The 23,257-nt window shown below is 37.3% G+C and overlaps 1 protein-coding gene across 1 annotated transcript in view; it reads left to right on the top strand.

The window, feature by feature from the left end:
* Positions 1-23,257, top strand: part of LOC150102997 (leucine-rich repeat-containing protein 45-like) — a 358,127-nt gene that overhangs the window by 242,400 nt on the left and 92,470 nt on the right. The window contains exon 13 of the mRNA XM_090398041.1: positions 11,025-11,102. Coding sequence (XP_090254167.1) covers positions 11,025-11,102 — 78 coding nt within the window. The remainder of the gene's footprint in view (positions 1-11,024; positions 11,103-23,257) is intronic.

The following is a 23,257-nucleotide window of genomic DNA, read 5'->3' on the forward strand; positions in this document are numbered from 1 at the left end:
GCATGGTCACTCTTCCCGATTGGAGGCTAAGTGTGTCTACCTTGGTTACTAATATATCTGAGAATGCCAGAACTGTTACCAGATCTGGCATTCTCAGATCCCTTGTCCTCTCTGTCATGTTATTTCAGGTAATTATCTTAACAACTGTATAAATTACATTTCTGTCTTTCCATGCCCCGTATCCTCTCTCTCTCCAATCCATGTCCCCATAGTTGAAGTCTCCTGTAATAATTGCTTGGCTTGTACTCCTTGTGCTAATCTGCTGATGCATGACATTTACATCTTCCTGTGGACCCCTGGTCTATAGCAGCAACCAACAATATATTTTGTCCCATTTGCCTCTATCTCACATCAGACAGCTTCAAACAGATATCTCCCAAACCTAAAATTCTCTTCAACTTTTAATTTTTTTGGTTGTAGTTCTTCAGCTATCATCAGCAATAACTTACCTCAAAATTCCCTATTCCCTCTATCTTCTCTGAAAATACAATACCTTTCACATTCTATCTCGTTAACCATATCATTTTTTGTCAACCAGGTCTCATTGATACCTATACTGTTTGACTAAGTTCAGCTGACTAATGCCAAAAACTCTTTTCCCTTATTCCTGATACTTCTGGCATTCGTGTACATGCATTTGTACCTGTAATTGTGTAATGTCATTACCAACCCATTTGAGTTAGAATCCTGTGAATCACATTCAGTATTGCATAATCTTTTCTGTACATATTGTTATTTATTCCATGGGTGGCCAGACACATGCTTGATTGAATCTCTCCTAACATCTCTAGTTTCCCTGGTTTTGCACTTCCAAACTCTCACTGAACAACACTTTCTTCAAACATCTAAATCCAAAACCATTTAAATGTAGTCCATCAGACATATATAATCCTTTTTTCCATCAAATTCACTCCAAAAATCTATAAACTGCACACCATTCCTCTATTCCTCTTGCACAATCTTCTCGCCTCATTAGTAATCATGGACACCAGACATGATTGCTAATCAACTCTGTCTTATCATATCAAGGTAGCAGACTCACAATCTTTACTTCCTTACTCTTCATGATGTGATGTGAGGAATCTATCTGGTCTCTTTCAACGAAAGGTGAGTCAGCCAGTCTCATACAGAGATAGGAGGTTTTTTCACTGAAAATTCAGGTATTTCATACTCCAGAACAGGCAAATTGGCCCATGAATACACATGGATTACAGTCAGGAAGACTTAAGAAACAGTTCCTCCCAGCCATAGGCCCGATTCATCATATATGCCAGTCCCGAGCCCAAATAAAATAGGGGGAAATTGAGATGGTGCTGTACCTCCATGTAAAAGGGGCTTACGGCTGTTGTATCATCATACAAAATAAATAAATAACTTTTTGCTTCTTTTAACAACTCTTTCATATTGTCTCTCATTGCATGTTTCTTCCTTTTCACATAATTTGTTCCTGCCTATAATAATCTTTCATTTCTCCCGTCTGCAAACTAACTACTTCCTTTATCTTCATGCCTGAGAAACATGCTTTTTTCACTTTCTCATTAAGTATAGCTCTTATCATCGAATCTCCATGCAATATCTGCTCCTTATTTCCATTTCTCACACTTCTTCCATATTTTCTCCACTTCACTTTCTCTTTCATTCTCCTGCCACATAGCAACCATTTCTTCAGTCTGTTTTGTCTTGTAAGGGATGCCATGTAAGTGTGTTATTTCACTCCTTACTATCACTTCATCACCCACATTGCTTTCAACTGCTGCTTTCACTATCATTCACTACTTCCACATTTTCCAGAACACTTTCACTATCTTTCCTTATATTGGTAATATTTATCATTTTGTTATCCTGCTTTCCACAGGACTAGCGTTTCTTGCACTTGCATATAAAACATTTGACAAACTCTCTACACTGTCACTTTTGTGCCATAACTCATTCACACTTGGCTATGAATATATAGATCATACACAATCCCTAATGCTAAACTCGGTGAACAAGAAAGCTGAGTGTCATTGTCCTTGTTTTCATCAGTGGTATGATATTCCATATTAAATTTCACAAACAAACATGCACATTAAACATCACAGTCTAAAATAAATAAGATATAACCAAAAATATTTAATAAATGACTAATATTTGCTAAAATAAAAGATATCTGTAGGATATGTGCAACACAACTTATGATATGTGCTATTCTAGCACCTTCTTTCCCATTTAAAAAGATATCCATTGTTACTGCATGCAGTTATAATTTGAATTGGATTTGAATTTCCCAATATTCTCTTAGTTTTATGTGCTGATGATATTTTGTGATATTCAAAACAAAATTTCTCTTAATACTGTCTGACCATTGATGGTCAGACAGTATAAGTCTGACCATTGATGCAAGACTTCTTGACACTTCTGCACATGTAAGAAGAAGGCAAATCCATTCCGATAATAGGTAATCAATGATGAGTGCTAACTATTATATGTCAGAAAATTAGCTTTTCTTTTATGAAAATTCTAGTTTTCAAAGTGGTAATTATTTTGCTTGTATAACAGTTGAAAAATTTTATGTATAAAGTTATGTAATTTCATGTGTCGGTGATGAATTCATACATCACCTTATTATGACTTTACTCTTCTTGGCACTGTGCTAGGCAGGATTCTCACTAGTATGGTCGGACAGTATCTTATCTTGGGGATCTTTGCATTCTTCTTACATGCTGAGGTCATTGCCCTGTGGTCACAGGAACAATAACATGATTTATTTGGGGAGAAGGGGTCTGGCAAGTTCTGATAAACACCTAGAACAAAAATTATATTAAAATAACTGATATAACCAAAAGAAAAAGAACATGTCATTACAATATGATGAAACATGTGGGTTAAAGGGTTTTAAGATATGTTCTATCTTGTGGTTATGTCAGTTGCTTTAATATCATTTTTATTCTATGTGTTTATCAGAATTAGACCTTTCCAGCCCCCCATCCCAGTATTATACTTGATAAGACATTAAAGATACCAAGAAATTATATCATCATCATCAAGAACCATGGGCTCACTGCCTGTTGGTACCCGATGCCTCCTTCACTAACTTCTTCCACCTTTCTTTGTCCATTACACTGTCACAGTTTCTGTAAACCCATTCCACACCAGTTCTTTATGTCATCTATCCATTATCTGTATAGTCTACCTCTTCTGTTTACACCATCCATAATACCAAACACGAATGTCTTAATCTTCTGCTCTTCATTTATTTGCAGATGTGTCCAAATAATTGCAGCTTCTGTTGTATAATCTTCTGCATTAGATTCTCCTTTGATTGTATCTTCCAATAGAGCTATTCATTTGTGATTTTCTGTACCCATCCTATTCGTAGAACCTTTCTGTAACAAGTTCTTTCAAATGCCAAAAGTCTTTTTCTTGATTCGTTATTTATCACCCACGTTTCAGATCCATACAGTACACCACTTGAAGATGCATGTTTCCAAAACTTAGTTTTGTTTGCAGGCTGATCACTTTACTTTTCCAGATGCATCCATGGCCTTCGGATTTGTTCTTCCCTTAACAATCCTGATCTTTATTTCTTTTTTACAGTCCAAAACATATGTCATTTTACTTACCAAATATGTGAATTGTTCTACATTTTCTATATCAATTCCATCCACTTGTATCTTCTCACCAAATACCATTGTGTTTGTTTTTTCCAAGTTCATAACAAGTCCAAATCTCTTCCCTTCCTCATTTAACAGTTACAATTTTTTTTGTAGTTCTCTTTCATCTTCTTCAATAATAACAATCTTATCTGCAAATCTCAGATTGTTAATTCTCATCCTATGTACTGATATTTCTTTTGCATCTTCCTTCATTTTGTCCATTGATCTTTTTAAATGTGCGATGAAAATGTTCGGTGATATTGGTTCCCCGCTGTTCTAGTACCTCTGCTTGTACTAAACCATTTTCCCCAAATCATCACCTATTCTAACTGCTACAACTGCATTCTTATACACATCTTTTTAATATAGCTATTATTTTTCTATCAATTCCATAGGATTCTAGCACTGCCAATGTCACTTTCTGGTTGATATTGATACTGTAATATCAATATCAATCAGAAAGTGACTTCTGCTCTCTGAAAATCAACAAAGCAAGTATATGAGGGTGGTCTGAAAAGTTCTCGGCCTCGACCACAGATGGCAACACTATTGGCAAGATTTTTTTTTCTAAGTTGGTACAGCTGTCATAAGCATCTATGTGAAATTGCAAGTCATTCTATCAAGTAGTTTGTTGTATACACTGTCTGAAGCAAAAGTGTTGTCTGTATCCCTTGAAATGGATAAAATTGAGTATCGTGTGGTTATAAAATTCTTTGTAAAAGAAAGTTTAACTGCAAAAGAAATTCATTCGAAGTTCATAAAAGTTTATGGGCACTCTTCTTCTTCATTTTCGACAAGTAAGAAATGGGCTGCTGAGGTTAAACGTAGCCGTACCAGGTTTGAAGTTGATCCATGTGAAGGACATTGATCATCTTCATAAATCATTGATCAAGTGCATGATATGGTATTGGATGACCGGGGAGTTAAAGTGCATAAAATTGCTGAGTATAACAATAACTGGAGAATATTATTCCAATCTCCTAACCAGACTAGACGAAAAAATTCGTGAGAAAAGACCCAGTTTGCAGGGGGGGGGGGGTTCTTTCATCAGGACAATGCACCTGTCCACTAAGGTGTTTTGGCAATGGGAAAATTAAGGGATCTGCACTATGAATTGTTGGAGCATCCACCCTATTCCCCATATTTGGCATTATTTCAGCATTTACAGCTGCAATCACCTCTTTGAATCAAGAGGTGATTGCAGCTGTAGAGGGGGTATTTTGCAGATCTTACTGAGAACCACTACAGGGACTGGATAATGGCACTAGAGCATTACTGGAATAAATGTATTAGTCTTAAGGGAGATTATATTGAAAAATAAAAATAATTTTGAAATTATAAATTCGTTTTTTCATTGTTAGGCTGAGAAATTTTCAGACCACCCTCATATATGTTTTTGTTTTTTCTCCTAGCTTTCTCTGCTATTAACCACGTAGTCAAAATCTGTTGAATTGTAGTTCTATCTTTCCTAAATCCTGCTTGCTCGTCTGAAAGGTATGCTTCCAATTGTGTTTTCAATCTTTCTATCAATATCATCATCACCACCTCACCAAAGTGACTTGTCAAAGTAATTGTTCTGTAATTTTTACATTCTAGCTTATTTCCTTTCTTGTATAATGTCACTAATATCAATTTCACCCACTCCTCTGGCATTTTCCCTTCTTTCCATATCACATTACATAGTTGGTGCATTTCTGTAATCATACTTTCACCACCATATTTAATCCACAATATTAAAATTTCATCATTCAATTTCACCACAGTATTAAATGGTTTTGTTTGAAATCTTGCCACTGTGATTCATTTGTCTGATTTGTAGCCTAACAGTGCCTTTCTAACTTTTTTTTGTTAAGAACGAAACCAACTCCTGCTTCATGCTTGGTGTCATGCCCTGACCATATGACTTGGCATCCATTTATCTATCATGATGATGTCCATCGCATCTCTTCCATTCGTAGTATATCACACCAATATCTCTTCATTTCCTTGCGAAGTACTTCTAGTTTTCTCGACATCCAAAGTGTCTGTGCATTCCATGTTCTTACTGATAATAGTTCTGTCCGTTTCAGTTTCTGTTTCCTTTTGGTATCCCACTTTTCGATCCAATCCTGATCGCTCAATTGGTATCATGGACCTTGTTCATCCAGGCAGCATCTGAGCCAGCATGTTTTAGCTGTTGATCATATAGGCATCAGATAACGTTGTGTTTTTTCTTTACGGTCAGAGCATCAACACTCATCTGACTGACCCTCCTCCTTTATCCAGGCTTGGGACTGGCATGAGACCCCTAAGGATCCCATGGCAGAGTTAAGAAATTATATACTTGGTTTAATCCTTTATTCAGGTGTAAGCAAACTAAGTTTGTGCCTGAAGTATTTTCAGGACTGAGGCATCTTATATAGAGAAGCATGACTTCACATCACTTGCCTTAGTATCCCATAATGCAAAGCGCATATCCTTGTGGACATATATAATGCTATGCATCATTGTTATTATTATTTCAATAACCTCCACGGAGTCAATACTCTCATCGTGTGAGGTCCACTTGACCGGCACCATGTCTGTTATAATGAACTTTGAAGTTGTTTACACTCCCTACATTTAAAGTGCATTCTGGTAATGCATTCCACTCACCAACAACTCTCCATGTAAAAAATCTACTCCTCATACCCTTCTTCATCATATCTTTGTACAACTTCCAGGGATTGCCTCTCATTCTTCCCACCTTAATATTCACTCTTTCTATAATTCCTTCTGTATTAATCTGGTAGAATCCTTTATGTAACTTGAAGGTCTCTATCGTATCTCCTCTTTTCCTGCTATCCACCAAACTGTAATCGACATCCCCTCAACTGCTCTTCATAACCAACACTCCAGAGTCCTGATATTACTTTGGTCATTCATTGTTGGACCATCTGTAGTGTTTTCACATCACAGTAAAAACCAGGCGACAAAATCTGAGCCTGGCCCATGTGTGGTTGGACCAATGCCTTATATAGAGGCACCACTACGTGCACATCATATTGTTGCTATGTTTAAAATCTGCTATGTTCACATTGCATCTTCGCAATGTGCCCTTAGAACTTTAGTCCACTGTCTGTCATCATCTCCGAGATCCCGAATCCCATCAGCTTCTTGAAGTACATCTCCTTCAATACAGTATATAGTCATCTCTGTATGCCAAAGTGTAATACCTTGCATTTATTAAAATTAAAATATTAAAACTATAATGCCACTCATCTATTAAAGGCTAAAAGTCTGTTAAAATCTTCCTGTGGAGAATTAGCATCAGCAGTAATCCTGATAATTCTAACTTTGTATCATCAGCAGGTATTTGAATATTCCCAGTCAGTTCACATGAAATATCATTAACAAATAAATTAAACAGTAGGGGGAACTCAGCTCAAGAACAGAATCCTGAGGCACATCACTGATGATCACCTTCCTTTTCTGAGGCATTGCTCTATCATACACAACTTGTTGGCATCTTTCAGAAAGCCATTCTCCAATCCATCTAACCAATCTGTTATGTAATTCCATCTTCTGAAGCTTATACACCAATCTGTCATGTGATAAATTTATCAAATGCCTTTGCAAAGTTCAAGAAACTTGCTGTATACGAATCTCGATTATCCAGCACATTCGTCACCTTAGTATAAAATGTAAGCAGATGGCTGAAGCAAGGCCTGCCCTTCTCAAACCCATGCTGACCATCATGTAGAATCTTATTGATATCAGCCCAATCCTGTATTTTATTTCTAACCAATTTTTCCAACACTTTGATCACAACTGGTGATAAACAGACTGGTCTATAATTGGAAACTTCTGTTCTAGAACCATACTTGTGAAGTGTTATTTTGCCTTCTTTCCCCTCTGTAGGAACCTTCCCCCCACTGCAAAACTTTCATTAAATAACCAGAGCAAGGGCATGTCTAACCATTTTGCACATTCTTTAAAAACACGTGGCGATATGTAATCCATTCCCACAGCCTTGTTAACATCTGTTCTGAGCAATACCTCTGATTGTTTCACTTTTAATTTTAACTATAACTTTTCACCAGTGTCAGCCTGTCATAATTATTTTTTTCTCTTGCTTGCCAGATTGCAGAAAATTCCATTGGATTAGCTTTGATCTCACAAGCCAATCTCCTCTCATATTCTACTTTTTTTTTCTTTTTTAACCATGCTTGTCCCTTTTCTGGCCTGTAGTTTATATTCTTCATGCAACTACAAACTATCTTGTACCTCCTCCATAACAACTTCTTTTGTAACACTTCTTGCTTGATTTCACCATTCATTTATCTCACTCCTACTCTATTTATTTGGTTAACTCTTAGTATGCAGTCTTGATTGCATGTGCATGTGTTGGATACCGCATTATCATTTCCCATGCACTGTCATAATCTTTTCTATCTTTTGATGCTAGTTGACTACAGATCTTCTGATAATCATCCACCTTATAGTTCCACATATAGACTTTTCTGATAACAACTTCTTCTTGTTTGACTACCTTCCAATCCAGTACATCATGATCACTTTCACCAACTGGTGACAGTGCTAATACCTCATTCACAACTACATCCTGTGAGGATATCATTAAATCCAACACTGATAAACCTCATGTTGTTTCGATCACATGCTGCTTTTGATAGTTATCCCAAAGAAACTCAACATATTTACTCTCCTTGTTATCATACACTGTCAATTCATTCCAATCCACATTCCTATAATTAAAATCTCCCATTAGGATCATCTTTCTTTATTTGCACAACTAATTTGGGTAAACATTTCACAATCGGTACTCTCCACATTCCTATTAGATATACTGTTCTGTTGTTCTCAATTTCACATTAAATACCTTCAAAATCTTCATACATATTGCTATTTGTCACTTTCACTCTTGAAGGACACAATTCCTCTGCTATCATGAACAATACTCCCCTCCTCTCCTTCTTATCCTTTTGGAAAATTCTGCTATGAAGTGCTGTCAAAAAGGAACTAGACTGTGTTGGATACTCAGCAACAGATCAAGTTACAGTCTCACACTTCTAGGTGTCAGTGGCATAGATATTGAGTCAGCTTGCCATGTGACATTGAGCTATGTGCGCTGGAACACATGTAATGCATGTGTTTCTGCCATTCTACAATTTTTCCATAAACATGAAATTAGAACAAAGGAAAATGTAAAATTTTGTGTGAAACTTTATAAATCTGCCACAGAGACCATTGAATTATTTCATAAGTCATATGAAAACAAAGTCATGAGCTGAATTCAGTTTTGAGTAGCAATTTGCATTTTAAGAAGGGCAGAACCGCCTTAGAAGACAATGAGAAGCCGAGACGACCATCCACCAGCACAACCAGATAAAATGTTGAAAAAAATTCAACAGATCATCCATGCAGATCAACATCCAGGGAGTTGCTGACACAGTTGGAATTTCATATTATTATTATTATGGGCAACTCCAAGGAGTCCTTAGACTCATCGAGGCAGGCCCTAACATCATGTCAAGAACAACTATTCGAGATTCACACAGTATCTATCATACCTCGCCTTGAACTCATTCAGAGTCATGGCACCTACAACAGACTCTGGCAGTTTATTCCACTCATTCAACACTCTCCAAGTAAAAAACCTAGCTCTAACACCCTTGCTAACCACACTCTTGCCCAGCTTCCATGTATGGCCCCTAGTCCTCCCACCACCAGTCCTATTCTCAAAAATATCTTCTGGATTAATCTTATAGAAACCCTTCAGTAATTTGAATGTGTCAATCATATCACCCCTCTTCCACCTATCAACCAATTTCTGCAACCCACAAATCTTCAGCCTGTTCTCATAAGGTTCATTCCATAGACTTGCTATAATATTGGTCACTCGTCTCTGGATCCTCTCCACCTTCTCCCAATCAAGAAGAAACCCTGACGCCCAAATCTGGGCATAGTAGTCTAGATGGTGTCATATCAAAGCTCGATACAGAGGAACAATAACTTGTTTGTCTCTGCTTGTTAAAGTATTTTTCAGCAACTAAGTGATTTGATGAGCTGATTTAGCCACTTTTGCTATGTGCGCCCTAAACTTCAACTCCCTATCCACTAACACTCCCAAATCCCTGGCCTCATCACTCTCCTGGAGTACAGTTCCATCAATGTGATATACTGCTGCTAATCTTTTCACCCCAAAATGCATAACCTTACACTTTGCCACATTAAATTGACATTCATTCTCCTTAGCCCAGTCCTCCAAACTATCCAAATCATCTTGCAAAATTTTGACATCCTGTGCACTCACTATTGCTCTACCCAACTTTGCATCATCAGCAAACAAATGAACACCTACTCTCAGATCCTTTTCTATATCGTTAATGAACAAATTGAAAAGTAGTGGTCCAAGAACAGAACCCTGTGGCACACTACTAGTCACAGGCTGTCTTTTGGACAGCCTCTGATATATCTGATATCTCTCCATCAACCACCCTCCTATCCATCTCACCAATCCTATATCCATCCCCATATACTGCAGTTTACTGATTAGAATTCCATGTGGTATCCTGTCAAAGGCCTTAGCCAGGTCCAGTAGAATCACTGTAAACCCATTAACTTTATCCAGTTCAGCCGTCACTGTGTTATAAAACATGAGCAAGTTACTGAGGCATGATCTACCCTTCACAAAACCATGCTGTCCCCCACACAATATCCCATTTTCATCTATCCAATCCTGTATTTTTCTCTTGACTATTTTCTCCAAGAACTTGACAATGATTCCTGATATGTTGATCGGTCAGTAATTTACAACAGCAGTCGTGGAACCTCCTTTATGCAGTGGAGCTATTTTCCCCTCATTCCACCCCATCAGGACTAACCCAGACCCAAGACTCAAATTAAACAAAATGGTCAAGGGTACTGACAATTCTTTAGCCACTTCACGTACGACACGAGCTGGTATACCATCCAATCCCTCAGATGTATTGACATTGAGGTTTTGTAATAGACTATTCACCTCCACTTCATTCACCACAATTCCCATATAAGCTATTGGTTCATTCATTCCTGCAATGTCACCACCTGAATGATATACTCTTGCAAAGTGCTTGCTCAGTAATGCACTCACCCACCCACACTCACACAGAAACGTAACCATGAAAACTGAAGTGCCACATAAAAATCCTGACTGCTGTATATTATTGGTTCCCATAGTTTTAATACATTAATGAAATTTTTGGTCTACTTTTTAGTAGGTTGACAAACCCATTAGGCAAGTATAAATTTTAGGTTCCTTAGCATATATATTTCAAGAAAATGGTTTGTGTTAGACTGCATTAAATATAGTGAATACTACAGTACTGGGTTATTTACTATGTTATTAAATATGGTTACTTTTGTGTATAGGAAAGAAATGAAATGGAGTCTAAATTCCTTCAAGAGATATTTGACTTAAAAGATATTAATAAAAGATTACAACAGCAAGTAAGATTTTTATGTTACTTAATACTTTCTTTGTGCTTAATGTGTTTTTAATGTTTCTTCTGTTTCATATAACATGAATCATAGATTGATGTTTTAGAAATATTTTAAGGAATAATCTTATTTTATGATTAAGTCATTGGATTTTCACACTGGTTTTTCTGTGGTATCAGGATTACATGTGCAGTATTATACAAAAAGTTGCCCATTAAATATTTCATATGATCGTTTGAACCTGTGTATTATGATATTGGTTAAGATAGGAGATGAACTCACCACGTGCATCTCTTATGCCGTTGATTGTTAATGATTGCTGACCAGTATTTCTTCAAGTAGCTAAGTTCTGACATGTTGCTTGTCCTAATTGATGATTTCTTATACTTTTATGTAACTCAAAATTGCATTAGATGTTTCTTCTCTCTTTCTCTACATAGGCAACGTTAGTGTGTACTGTAGATTCTACAGTCTTAAAATTTCATTAATGATTATTGTATTAAATAAAATAAAAACAACCCTTCATCCCTTGGTTTTGTTGAAACTATCATGCAATTGTATTTCCTCACTTAACATTCTGGTTGTTTTCCATGTAGTAAGCAATGGTGGATGATGACTAATTTCTGTCTGTGGTCTGACTTTGAGGCATGATTCTGTTAGTCTAGTTCTTTTTTCTCTCTTATCCGTGTGATTTTTGGTGTTGACTCGATGGGTTTCTAACTTTCTTGTTGCTTTCATCAAGACTTAACACAAAATGTGGATAACAAAATTGGGCTAAAACCTGATTTGTAGAATACCTTTCAAAATTGAGCATCGTCACGTATCGGGAAATTTCACAGTGTCTTGCTTTCTGGCTAGTAGGAATGGCTTTTGGCATATGAACCAAAAAAAAAAAAAAAAACCAGCAGAGGTAATGATTATGAGACAATTTGAACTGAAATGAAGGGATGAAATCACAGTATTGGTTTCATTTTATTCAATAACTAAAAGAACTTTATTTAGACATCTTGACTTCTAGTTTCTGAGTCAGTCAGTCATTGATATAGGCAAGTTGAGTTTTTTTTTTATCTCAGAAACTCGGGTTTTATTATTAAAACTAAAGAATATTGCTGTAGAACTCGTACTATTTCAGACCATAATTTATTCCTGTTAGGATTTTTAGAATCCTGAGATTGTGGTAGCTGTCTGTTTCTCTCTCTCTGTCTGACTAAAAATTATTGATATCTTTGGGCTAATCTATGAGTGACTGTTAATGTTGGAGATTGGATGTTCATCGTAAATGAACATCCAAAAACTTGACAAGAAATTATATCCTTGTTTAGACTTTACCCAAGTGTAAGCAAAAAATAAAGCTTCATAGGCTGCTTGTATATGGAGGCTGTCAACATCACATCAGTTGCTTCAGTGTCTCATAATAGGTCTGGGTATAGCATTTTTCGTCAGGATAGGAGGGGAAAGCGTGGTGGTGGGGTACTGCTTATGATAAGTGATGACCTATGTCCTCTAAGAGTGGAGAATTTGGAAGGAAGTGAGACAAATGATTTTGAGAGCATATGGTGTGAGGTAGAGGTAGGCAAGACAGGATATTTAGTGGGGTGTTGCTACAGACCCAGGAGCACAGAGGATGGGGACCAGGAGATGTTTAGACAGCTAAGTTTGGCAAGTGCAAGAAGAATGATTGTTATGGGAGATTTTAACTTCAGTAGTATAAATTGGAGAGAGGAAGATGCATGTAGCAATAGGGGAATGGAATTTCTAGAATTCTTGAGGGACAAATGTCTTAGGCAACATGTAACAGAGGGAACAAGAGGTTCAAAAATTTTGGATTTGGTTATAGCATCAGAAGAGTTGATAATAACTGAGTTGACGTCTCTCCCACCAGTTGGAGAGAGTGACCATATGGTGTTGACTTGGAAAATGAATAGACATGCAGGAGTATCAAAGAGACGGGAACTTATGTGGAATTATAAGGCAGGTAATTATAATAGTCTTAGACGTCAACTTCGGGAAGTTTCATGGAGGGAGGAATTGAAAGGCCGGGATATCACCAGTGCATGGAAAATTGTGAAAGAATATTTGTTATCAGCAATGGTAAGTTGTATACCACGAGTGAAGAAGAGGACGCAATTTGGAGTAAAGTGGATGACAAACAATATTAAATGGGAATTGCATGCGAAAAAGAGGCTATGGAAGAGATATAAGGAGATAGGTGAAGAGATGCATGAGGAATATAAGACACAGGCCAGAAGAGTGACTAGTGTGGTAAGGAAAGCGAAACTGGAATATGAGAGGAGATTGGCCCTAAGATCCAAAGAAAATCCTAGGGAATTTTTTAGCTATGTGGCCAGTAGGAGGAGAAATGACTGTGGAAGAATGATATTGTGGGATAAAAATGGGAATAGAGTGACTGATGCAGAGGACATAGTGGAATTGTTCAATGAACACTTTATTGGAGTATTTCATCCTAGAGGAGTCAGTTTTAATGCTAGAGGGATAGGACTGGTACGAGGTCTGGAGGTACAGGAGGAGAGTGCGTTTCAGATACTGAGTACTCTGGATGTCAATAAAGCTGTGGGACTGGATGGTATTTCGCCACGAGTTTTGAGAGAATGTGCTAGGGAATTGACAGTACCTTTAACGTGGCTTTTCAATGAAAGTCTGGCTTTGGCAAAGGTGCCCAGGGAATGGAAGGAAGGTAAGATAGTGCCATTGCATAAGGGTGGTAACAGACTGGAAGTGTCTAATTATAGGCCAGTCTGTGTGTCATCAGTAGTTGTTAAGATCTTGGAGAAAGTAGTGAGGGACCATGTACAGCATTGGGCAGATGAAGGTAATGTTATCTGTGAGAATCAACATGGATTTGTGAAAGGACGCTCTTGTTTTAGCAATATGCTAGCCTTTTATAATAAAGTTACAAGAACATTAGATGAGGGAAAGGCATATACTGCAATTTTCTTAGACTTGGCGAAGGCATTTGACAGGGTGCCACATGATAAGCTGATATTTAAGTTGCAGCACATGGGTCTGGATGTCAGATTGGTCAACTGGATTCAGGATTGGCTGTCTGATAGGTATCATAGAGTTGTGTATGGTGGAGCAGTTTCCAGGAGGCAGAGGGTTACAAGTGGGGTCCCACAGGGCTCAGTACTAGGACCTATATTGTTTAACCTTTATATCAATGACATAGCCAGTGGATTGCAGGGGGATATTCAGTTGTTTGCAGATGATGCGAAGCTGGGAAGGATTATTAGTAATAGTGCAGATGTGGTAGCCCTGCAAGAGGATTTAAATAAGCTAGATAGATGGGCAAATGAATGGGGGGTGTCAGTTTAATGCAGCAAAATGTAAGGTCTTGAGGTTTGGGAAACATCGATGGGATGCTGCATACTCTATGGGAGAAGTTATACTGGAGGAAGTAGGGGAGACAAGAGATCTGGGGTTGATGATTGATAGAAACCTGAAGTTTAGGGGACATATTGCAAAGGTGGTGAAGGTAACACAGAGGATTGCTGCTATTATGAGAAGGACACTGACCTGCAGAGATAAGAGGGTTATCATTCCGTTGTATAAGTCTCTGATCAGACCACACTTGGACTATTGTTCTCAGATTTGGTCCCCAGGATTTGAAGGGGATAAATTAACTGTGGAAAGGATACAAAGACGGATGACAAAGATGGTTTCAGGACTGTACAAGGATAGTTATGAGGATCGGCTGAGAGAATGTGGACTGCAGAGTTTGGTGGATAGAAGAAGGAGAGGTGATATGATTGAGACTTTTAAACTGTTGAGAGGTGGTTACAGGGTTGACACTGGGGAGTTCTTTCGCTTGGTTGATCAGCGGGAAGGAGTGATGACAAGAGGCCATCCCTGGAAGTTACGAAAGGAAACTGTGAGCAAGAGGGTAAGGAGTGGTTTCTTTGTGTGGAGGGTGGTTGAGCCGTGGAATGCATTGCCTGATGGAGTGGTGGGAGCGAGAACGGTCAGTGAGTTTAAAGAGTGGTATGATGGACTTTGTGTTTCTCAGGGGGGGACCTTCCCTCAGTGAGTCTTGACAGACTTTATGTCTTAGGAAGGACCTCCCTCGATGAGTCTTTTGACTCCTTGGAGGCCTGAATAATAATAATAATAATAATGTAAAGCACACTTCCTTTTGGTAGTGTATATTGCTAACCATTATGGGAAAAACTATTACATGAACCAGTTTCAACCTTTATTGATGTGTCATCAGTGGGAACCGGACCCAGTAAGATAGAAAGGTTGAATTAATGCAGAAGTCTTGGTTGATCAAATGGTCAGCTTATTGGAGGCCTGAAATGGCTTGGAAAAAAACAGTTCCATGTATGGTCTCTAGAGCGAGGTTTCCAGGCTATGTAAAAAATACATTAAAAATAAAAAAACTAAAAATCAATAAAAATACCATAAAATCGTCCATAGCCCACTCATGGTAATAATGTGCTATTATATACTAATGTTATCGCCCTTTCCATTATTATATTAATAACAGAGAAAGGAAAGAGCCCACACTAATATGGGCAGCAAGTACAGAACACAAAATATTTAAGATGAAACACTTATGCCACTACACGTTCATGCTAAAATGTTACTTCAGTATAATAATCGCTACAGAAAAGCCACCCAAAGCTACCTGACAATCAACAAACTTCCATTTGATAAGAGAAACCTATGGACCACCTACTGAGAGCTGAAACAGGCACTATATAGATATTATAGCAAGACTGAAAATTGGAGGGAAATTACACACACAAACCTATAGCGAATTCCTCTCAAACGCCAATACAAGGAGACAAGCACGGCATATCCAAATCCGCCCCCCCCTTTCAAAAAGGTTAAACTGTGCTTATGCAGTGGTAGTCCATGGGTGCATGTACTCGCCTCTACATGTTAACCAGAATCTTCATATATATGTTTCCAAGCACATACATATAAGCAGTTAAATCTACACATCTTGCTATGGGTACTGAAACAGAATCACAAAACCACTGCCATCTATTATCTTCCTCAGATAAGTTCTGCAGAAGCTTGGAGGAAGACAGCAGAAATGCTGCCCAAACAAACAAGTGTATCAAAAAAGAATGTATGCAGCAACTTGTATATTTAATTTTTGTTGTGATAAAAAAAGGCAACAATAATGTTTTAATAGTATATTTTGTAGTATATGCTCCATACTAACAAACTTTGATATTGATATCAACTTATTATTAGTATCATTGTTATTAAATTATATGTTGTAAAATATCTGTATTAAATATAGAATGTAGAAAAAAATATTGAAATAAAAATACAAATGTCAAAATGCAGAAAAATTATGTATATTTATATAAAATTATTCCATTACTATTGAATTGTGGATTGTATTACTGCATTGTATAGTGAACTGTACGCACATTCATGTCAATCCATATGTAAATACGATGGATAAATATTTAGCTAATTTTTTTATAAAAATGTATAATAATATTTATAAAAAATTGCATACTGTGCATTTTGTACTGAATCTTTATACTGCACAGAAAATATGTCTCATTGTATACATATGTAAATACTCTGTATGATGATAAACCTTGTCATTGTCATCATCATCATTATATGTATGTAATTTATCTGAGACATAAAGTGTTAAAAATTTATTATTATTTATATGGGCACTACATGGAATCAAAAGATTCATTGCAGGAGACCCACTCTATCTATTAACACTATTCCTATCATACATCTCCTTAAACCTATTCATTGTCGGAGGGCTCACAACCACCTCTGGCATTCCACTCATTCACCACTCTTCAAGAAAAGAACCTAGTCTGCACACCCTTACTAACCACACTCTTAAACAGCTTCCAAGTGTAATTCCTTGTTTGCTATGTAGTGAAAAAAACTCTTTTGGATTTACTTTGGCGTGCTTAGCTAATTTTCTCTTGAAATCTGATGTAGCCTTCCTTCCCATACTAGTTACCCTTCTTGCTTGTGCTTTATACTGCTCTTGGGAATGCTGATCACCTTGCTGTTTATATTCTTTCCACAATGCTTTCTTTTTTTGCAACTCCTGCTTTATATTGTTATTTATCCACTTAATCCCTACTCAGTTTATCCTCCTGACCCTGGGTATGCACTCTGACCCTGGGTATGTACTGCCTAGCTCAGACAATCCTTGACCACTTCCTGGTACCAATGACATTCATTCCATGTAGTTTCTTATGTCATGTCACCGTTCCAAGTTGCCTCATAAGTTTGTCATAATTGCCAGCTTTGTAGTTCTGCATAAACCCTTTCTTGACTGAAATTTCCGTATGTTGAGCAACTTCCCAGGACAAGACTGCATGGTCACTCTCCCGCGATCGGAAGTAGAGTTTCTACTACAATCATAAATAGATCTTCTGATGCTATTATGAGAACCAACACTCTCAAACCCCTGGTCTCTTCCATCACATGCTGTTTCTGCTAATTATCCATTAGTAACTGTATAAATTCCATTTACATCTTGCCAATGTGTCCTTTCCTCTTTCAGTCTATATAACCATAGTTGAAGTCTACCATGATAATTGCTTGGCCTGCACTCATTGTGCTAATCTGCTGATGCATGTCATCCACATTTTCTTCTGGACCCCCCAGGTGTATAGCAGCAACAACAGTATATTTTGTCCTGTTGGCCTCTGTCTCACACCAGACAGCCTCAAATGAACCATTTCCATCCGATCTACAATCTTCCTTAATTTCTATTTTTGTTGGTTGAAGTTCTTCAGCTATCATATAATACCCCTCCTCCAGCTCTGTTTCTTATAATACAGTATCTGTTACATTCTATCCCTGTAACTAAATCTCTGACAACCATGTCTCGCTAATGCCAATAATTTTTTGGCCAAGTTTAGCTGACCAATGCAAAAAAACTGCTCTTTTATTTCTGATAATTTGGGCATTCATGTACATACATTTTAACATCTCCTCGGGCCTACAGTTATCCTAACATAATGTCATTACCTGTCCATTCCAATTTGAAACCTGGAAAATGCACCCAGTTCTTCACAATCGTTTCTGCGTTTATATTTATATATCCGAGGAGTGGCTAGACATATGCTTGATTGCCTCCCCCCCACCCCCACCCAATATCTCTAGTTTCCCTGGTTTTGCACTTCCAAACTCTCACTGAACAATACTTTCTTCAAGCACCTAACTCCAAAACCAGTGCATAGCAATTTCCATAATGCATAGCATTATACACATCCGAAAAGATGTGTACTTTGCATTATCGTATATTAAGACGAAACCATTAGGCTTTATATACATGTAAACTTAAAACTTTCATGAGCAGAAATCACATTAAAAAAAACAAACAAAAGAACATACTATTTCCCATATACAAGTATATAAAGTATATAAATTTTCCTATTTGTATATGGAAATATGACTTCTGCATTACTTCAGTCTTGATACTTCTTCTGGATCTGGCTCCCACTGATGAGACCTCAGTAAAGGTCGAAACTGATCTGGGTAATGACCCTTTCCATATTATACGCATCTGTAAGATGGCATTATAGAATATTAAGGCAATTAATGTATAACCATTGCTCTCTGTATACATTTAGCATAGTGGTGAAGATACTTTGAGCACAGACTTTGTTTACTTACATGGGGATAAAGAATTAAACAAGAATTTGATTTTTTTTAAGAATGTGAAGTGAACTCAGAATTTATTTCCATTTTCACATAAAAATAAGATTACTACTTAACACTTACTTTGTAGGAAGGCAGAGCTTGGTTTTCTATGGATAGTTGCTTTATCCAAGGAACATTTGAGGAAAGTGCACACCTAAGATAGTCTTCTGCATTTAATCTATTTATGTGCTTGTTTTTAATTTTAAAAACTTGAAAATGTTACTTCACATTCATAATTTTGTAGTTACAGGTAGTTACGTGTAATTATGAACAGAAGTGTTGTTTGTTATTTTGTTTTAGTTATTTAACTATATTTACTTACAGTTGAATAAAATATTGCATGACATTTCCAAGGCATTTGATAAAGTCTTGCATCGAATGGTTCTCAGCAAACTGTCCTCTCTTGGATTACCCTCATCTGTTTATAATTGGATTGTCATTTGTCTTTCAGATAATACCTTTCACTAAAACAACCTGTAAGGTTGTTTTATTGAAAGGTATCATCTCCATAGATTTTCCTGTTAGTGCCAGTGTTCCTAAAGGCTTTGTTCTTTCACCCACTCTCTTCCTTATATAGCCTGCTCTTAGTAACTTGAAACCTTATTCACAGTAAATTAAAGATGCAAGAAATTATATTCTTGTTTCATCTTTTATCCAAGTGCAAACAAAGTTTGCGCATGAAGTAACTTGTTGACAGGTCAACTCGTATATAGAGGCTAATGACTTCATAACAATTGCCTTAGTATCCCATAATGCAATGCACATATCCATAATGCATTATGGGAAGGTTTTAACCTTTATTGAAATCTCATCAGTGGGAGACAGACTCAGAAGTGATACCAAATGGTTGAAGTAATGCAGAAGTCATATTTCCATATGCAAATAGCCATCGTGTGCAAACTTTGTTTGCTTACACTTGGATAAAGGATGAAACCAAGAATATAATTTCTTGGCATCTCTAATTTATAATATAACCAAGTGGAAAAATTTTCAACACTTATTCATGTTTTGCTCATGAGAGCACTCTCTGTTCATCCTAGTCATACAACAGTCCTTGTAGTGCTCAAGCTTAAAGATCATCTACAGTAAGTAAAAACTGATGTCTACACATCTTGCAGTGGAGTAATAACAACTTAGTATAAGCTACACATAAGCCAGTGAATTTATAAACCTTTATGCAGATATATGTAAACGTCACTTACACAGCATATATACAGAATACTTAGTCATGTGTACCATTACAAGTTTTAGGCAACTATTTAAGAATCCTACTTAACAGTAGTTATCAATAGTGTTGATCAGAATGGGACAAACGAAGGAGCTTTTGGAGATCGATACAGGGCTTATTGTGGGGTGCCTGTCTGGCTGGAGCCACAGTTTTGAAAACAGCAAAGCTGACTGGTTTCTCAAGAGGTGAGGTATCCTGAGTGCTCAATCAGTGGAAAAATAACCCACTTTGCTTATCTAAGAGGCATAACTGTGGTCACTTCATTGTTTTTGTCTCCTTTCCTATCATGTAGCTGTAGAGTTGATTTTCATACTGTAGCTGTAGAGTTGATTTTCCTCCATTTTATCTAATTTCCCCTTGCAGACATAGACATTGATCACATTTTGTAGTAGTTATGTATATCTAGGTATAAATAGACCAGTCTGTATTTCATCTTTGAATGATCAAGCGGGTTAAACTCAATTCAGTTTATTCATTTAAACCGAATCGTACTTCTTGAGCATCAAGCTTAGTCACTCTTAATCTTTGTTATTTTCTGATAAACTGTACTTTGTTCACCAGGAACTCAATTACAAAGGTACTGTCTCCTTTTTGGTACTAATAGATTTTATTTCTGATGTTAATTTTAATTTTATTGAAATCTGTTAAAATCATTAAAACAGGAAGATGTTAAATCTGGTGTGAGACCAGGATGAACATTATCCTCTCTGTTATTCATTATCAATCACATTATGAAGGAAAGTGGTAATAAACATGATATCAAAATTGGAGATGTTAATGTCAGCTCTTTGCTTTATGCGGACGATGTTATACTTCTAAATAAATCCGCTACAGGTCTGCAAGATTCCCTGACTAAATTGAATAACTATTGTAATAGATATGGTATGAAGGTCAGCAATAAAAAATACAAAGACAATAAAAATAGGCAGAATTGTTCAAAATGTCAACTGCATTCTGAATGGACAACCTGTGGAACAAGTAAAACATGCCAGCTGGTGGCTAGTTCCTGATACTTAAGCTTACTTTAATAACCATCTCGACAATATTACTTAGCATTGGGAACATGTGGTATGCAGTCGCAGCTCCCCCTCTTTATGTTACGTCAAATGTCTCCCCCCCCCCCAACTTACACAGGTTCGAATTTTTTATAAGTGGTAGGTCAGTCTCAAACAACAGAAACATACAAACTTTGATTTAAGATAATGCATTTTAATACAACTAAAATTCATATACAGGAAATCATGTAATAATAATAAAAAAAAGAAATAGATTCATGCACAAATGCCCATGCAACTGCAATATGCTCAATCAATTCCTCTCACGCACTTCTTAATATGTAGGCTCATACAATTATGATCCAGGAGCATTAGTTAATCAGAGTTATTTCTGTGGTTTGCATTAAGATTAAATGATACTCCAGTTGTTATGCAAGTTTTGGCAATACAAAATTAATCAAATTACACATGATACATTCACTCAATCTTATCAATTACAAATCTTGTAAAAAGGAAACTCCTTGCTATAAGACTTATGCAAGTCACAGGGCTTAATGTACAGAGCAGTACCTTCATTCATTGTATCTCATATAATAATTCATCTCTTAACTGTTCCATTATAAATTCAAACACAAATTTACAAATTACAACAGGAAGGTCCTATCAAGACGTTCGGTCCAAAAACAGATCTTCTAGTCAGGTCAAGCAGGGCTATGCTTAAGGTTCTCCCCTTTTTTCTTGTTCACTCTGGTTTTACAGCACTCGATATACATATAGGGTAGGAGATATATGCCTTACCGGTTAATCTTCTTAGCGAAGTGGTTCCTTTGTTTCAAGTCTGGTCCTTCCTCGGACATGGCAAGATTTCCTTGTCGCTCCGCTGTCTTTCTTTATTCGTTCTTTTCGAAGTGTTGGGTTCTTCGTTATTGTCACATTGGTGGCAAATTCACCAATGGCCCTGTCTGCTGGTTCCCTGTTGTTCGGTTGGACGTCCTGTACACATCGGGCCCCACAGCAACGTGGATGGTTACTGGACACCGGCGACAAGCTTCCTCAGCCCTCACGGCCTTCTCACTGGAACACGGAAAGGTGCAGAAAACAAGAGAGCGCTTGAAGTGCGCGCTGCTCCTTATATCTCAGCGGCGAGTGCCCTCACTCTCTGTCTATGTCACTCACTCAGCCATCTTTGATTCATCAAATAATGATGAGGTCATGTTCTTTTCTCGGCAGCCTTCTCGACGGAACTGTTACTGCAGGGGTTACCGGATTACGTTTTGGGTTTTTTGCTGTGTCATGAACTATTGCGTAATGATCAGGCCTTCTACTGATTGGTTAACATAATTTTCCCTGTATTGGGTATTATTCTAAAACAGTATTTGAATTATGTTCCAAGAATATTGTCAATTAAGTTAATACACTTTTCATTTACAAGTTATTTATTACCTCTCTGCATCTGCTCTTGAGAGTTTAAGCATATCTTTATGTTAAGATACTATTCTCTCATGTTGTGTCTGAAACGAATGGCCGACTTATAGTGGGCCAGCTATTTCTGACACAACAAAGGCCCCCCCCTTTAGTTAAAAATTATTCTTTAATGTAGTTACAGAAAAAATTTTTTTTAAATTATACTTTACCCCCCCCCCCTTTTCTAAAATGATTTTTGTTAATAACATCGTCTTCTTTCTCTGGGGAAGGGTTGTCCTCCTTGCTTACGCCTCAGCATATACCTATGTACCGGATTTTGTGCTTCCTCTCTCTCTCCTGCCCCGGTCGGCCTATCTTGACTCCCCCGATTGGTATTATCCTCACAGGTAACATCCGGGGTATCCCTGTGTCTCATGTTGAAGGGAAAGTTTTCGTCTTGGAGGTGTTCTTCCTCTCTCAGATTGTGGTTTCTGCTTTTCTTTGATCGCGGATTGATGTGGGGTGAGCTTCTTTTATGTCTGTAACTGTTCTGACTAACATTGTTAGAATCCTTTCTTCAATTTGATCTCTCTTTTGTAATAGTTGCATGAGAATCCATTCTTCCTCAGGAAATCCTCCCTCAAGATTAGCCCTATGTGGGAGAGCGAGTTCTTAGGTAGAACCAAGAAATTGTGCCATGCATACACTCCAAACTCGGGCTGTCCTACTTTCATTCTCACTACTTTAGTGGCATGTGTTGGGAAGTGGGGATATCCCTACGATCCCAATTGGTCTCTTCAAATGTGTGATTCTATTCTTCACACAAGACCCGAGTTCCTTGATATGTCTCTCAGATATAATAGAGGCTT

The sequence above is a fragment of the Typopeltis vanoorti genome, chromosome 9 (assembly GCF_054136105.1).
Source record: "Typopeltis vanoorti isolate ZY-2024b chromosome 9, IOZ_Tvanoo_1.0, whole genome shotgun sequence".
NCBI lineage: Eukaryota > Metazoa > Arthropoda > Arachnida > Uropygi > Thelyphonidae > Typopeltis > Typopeltis vanoorti.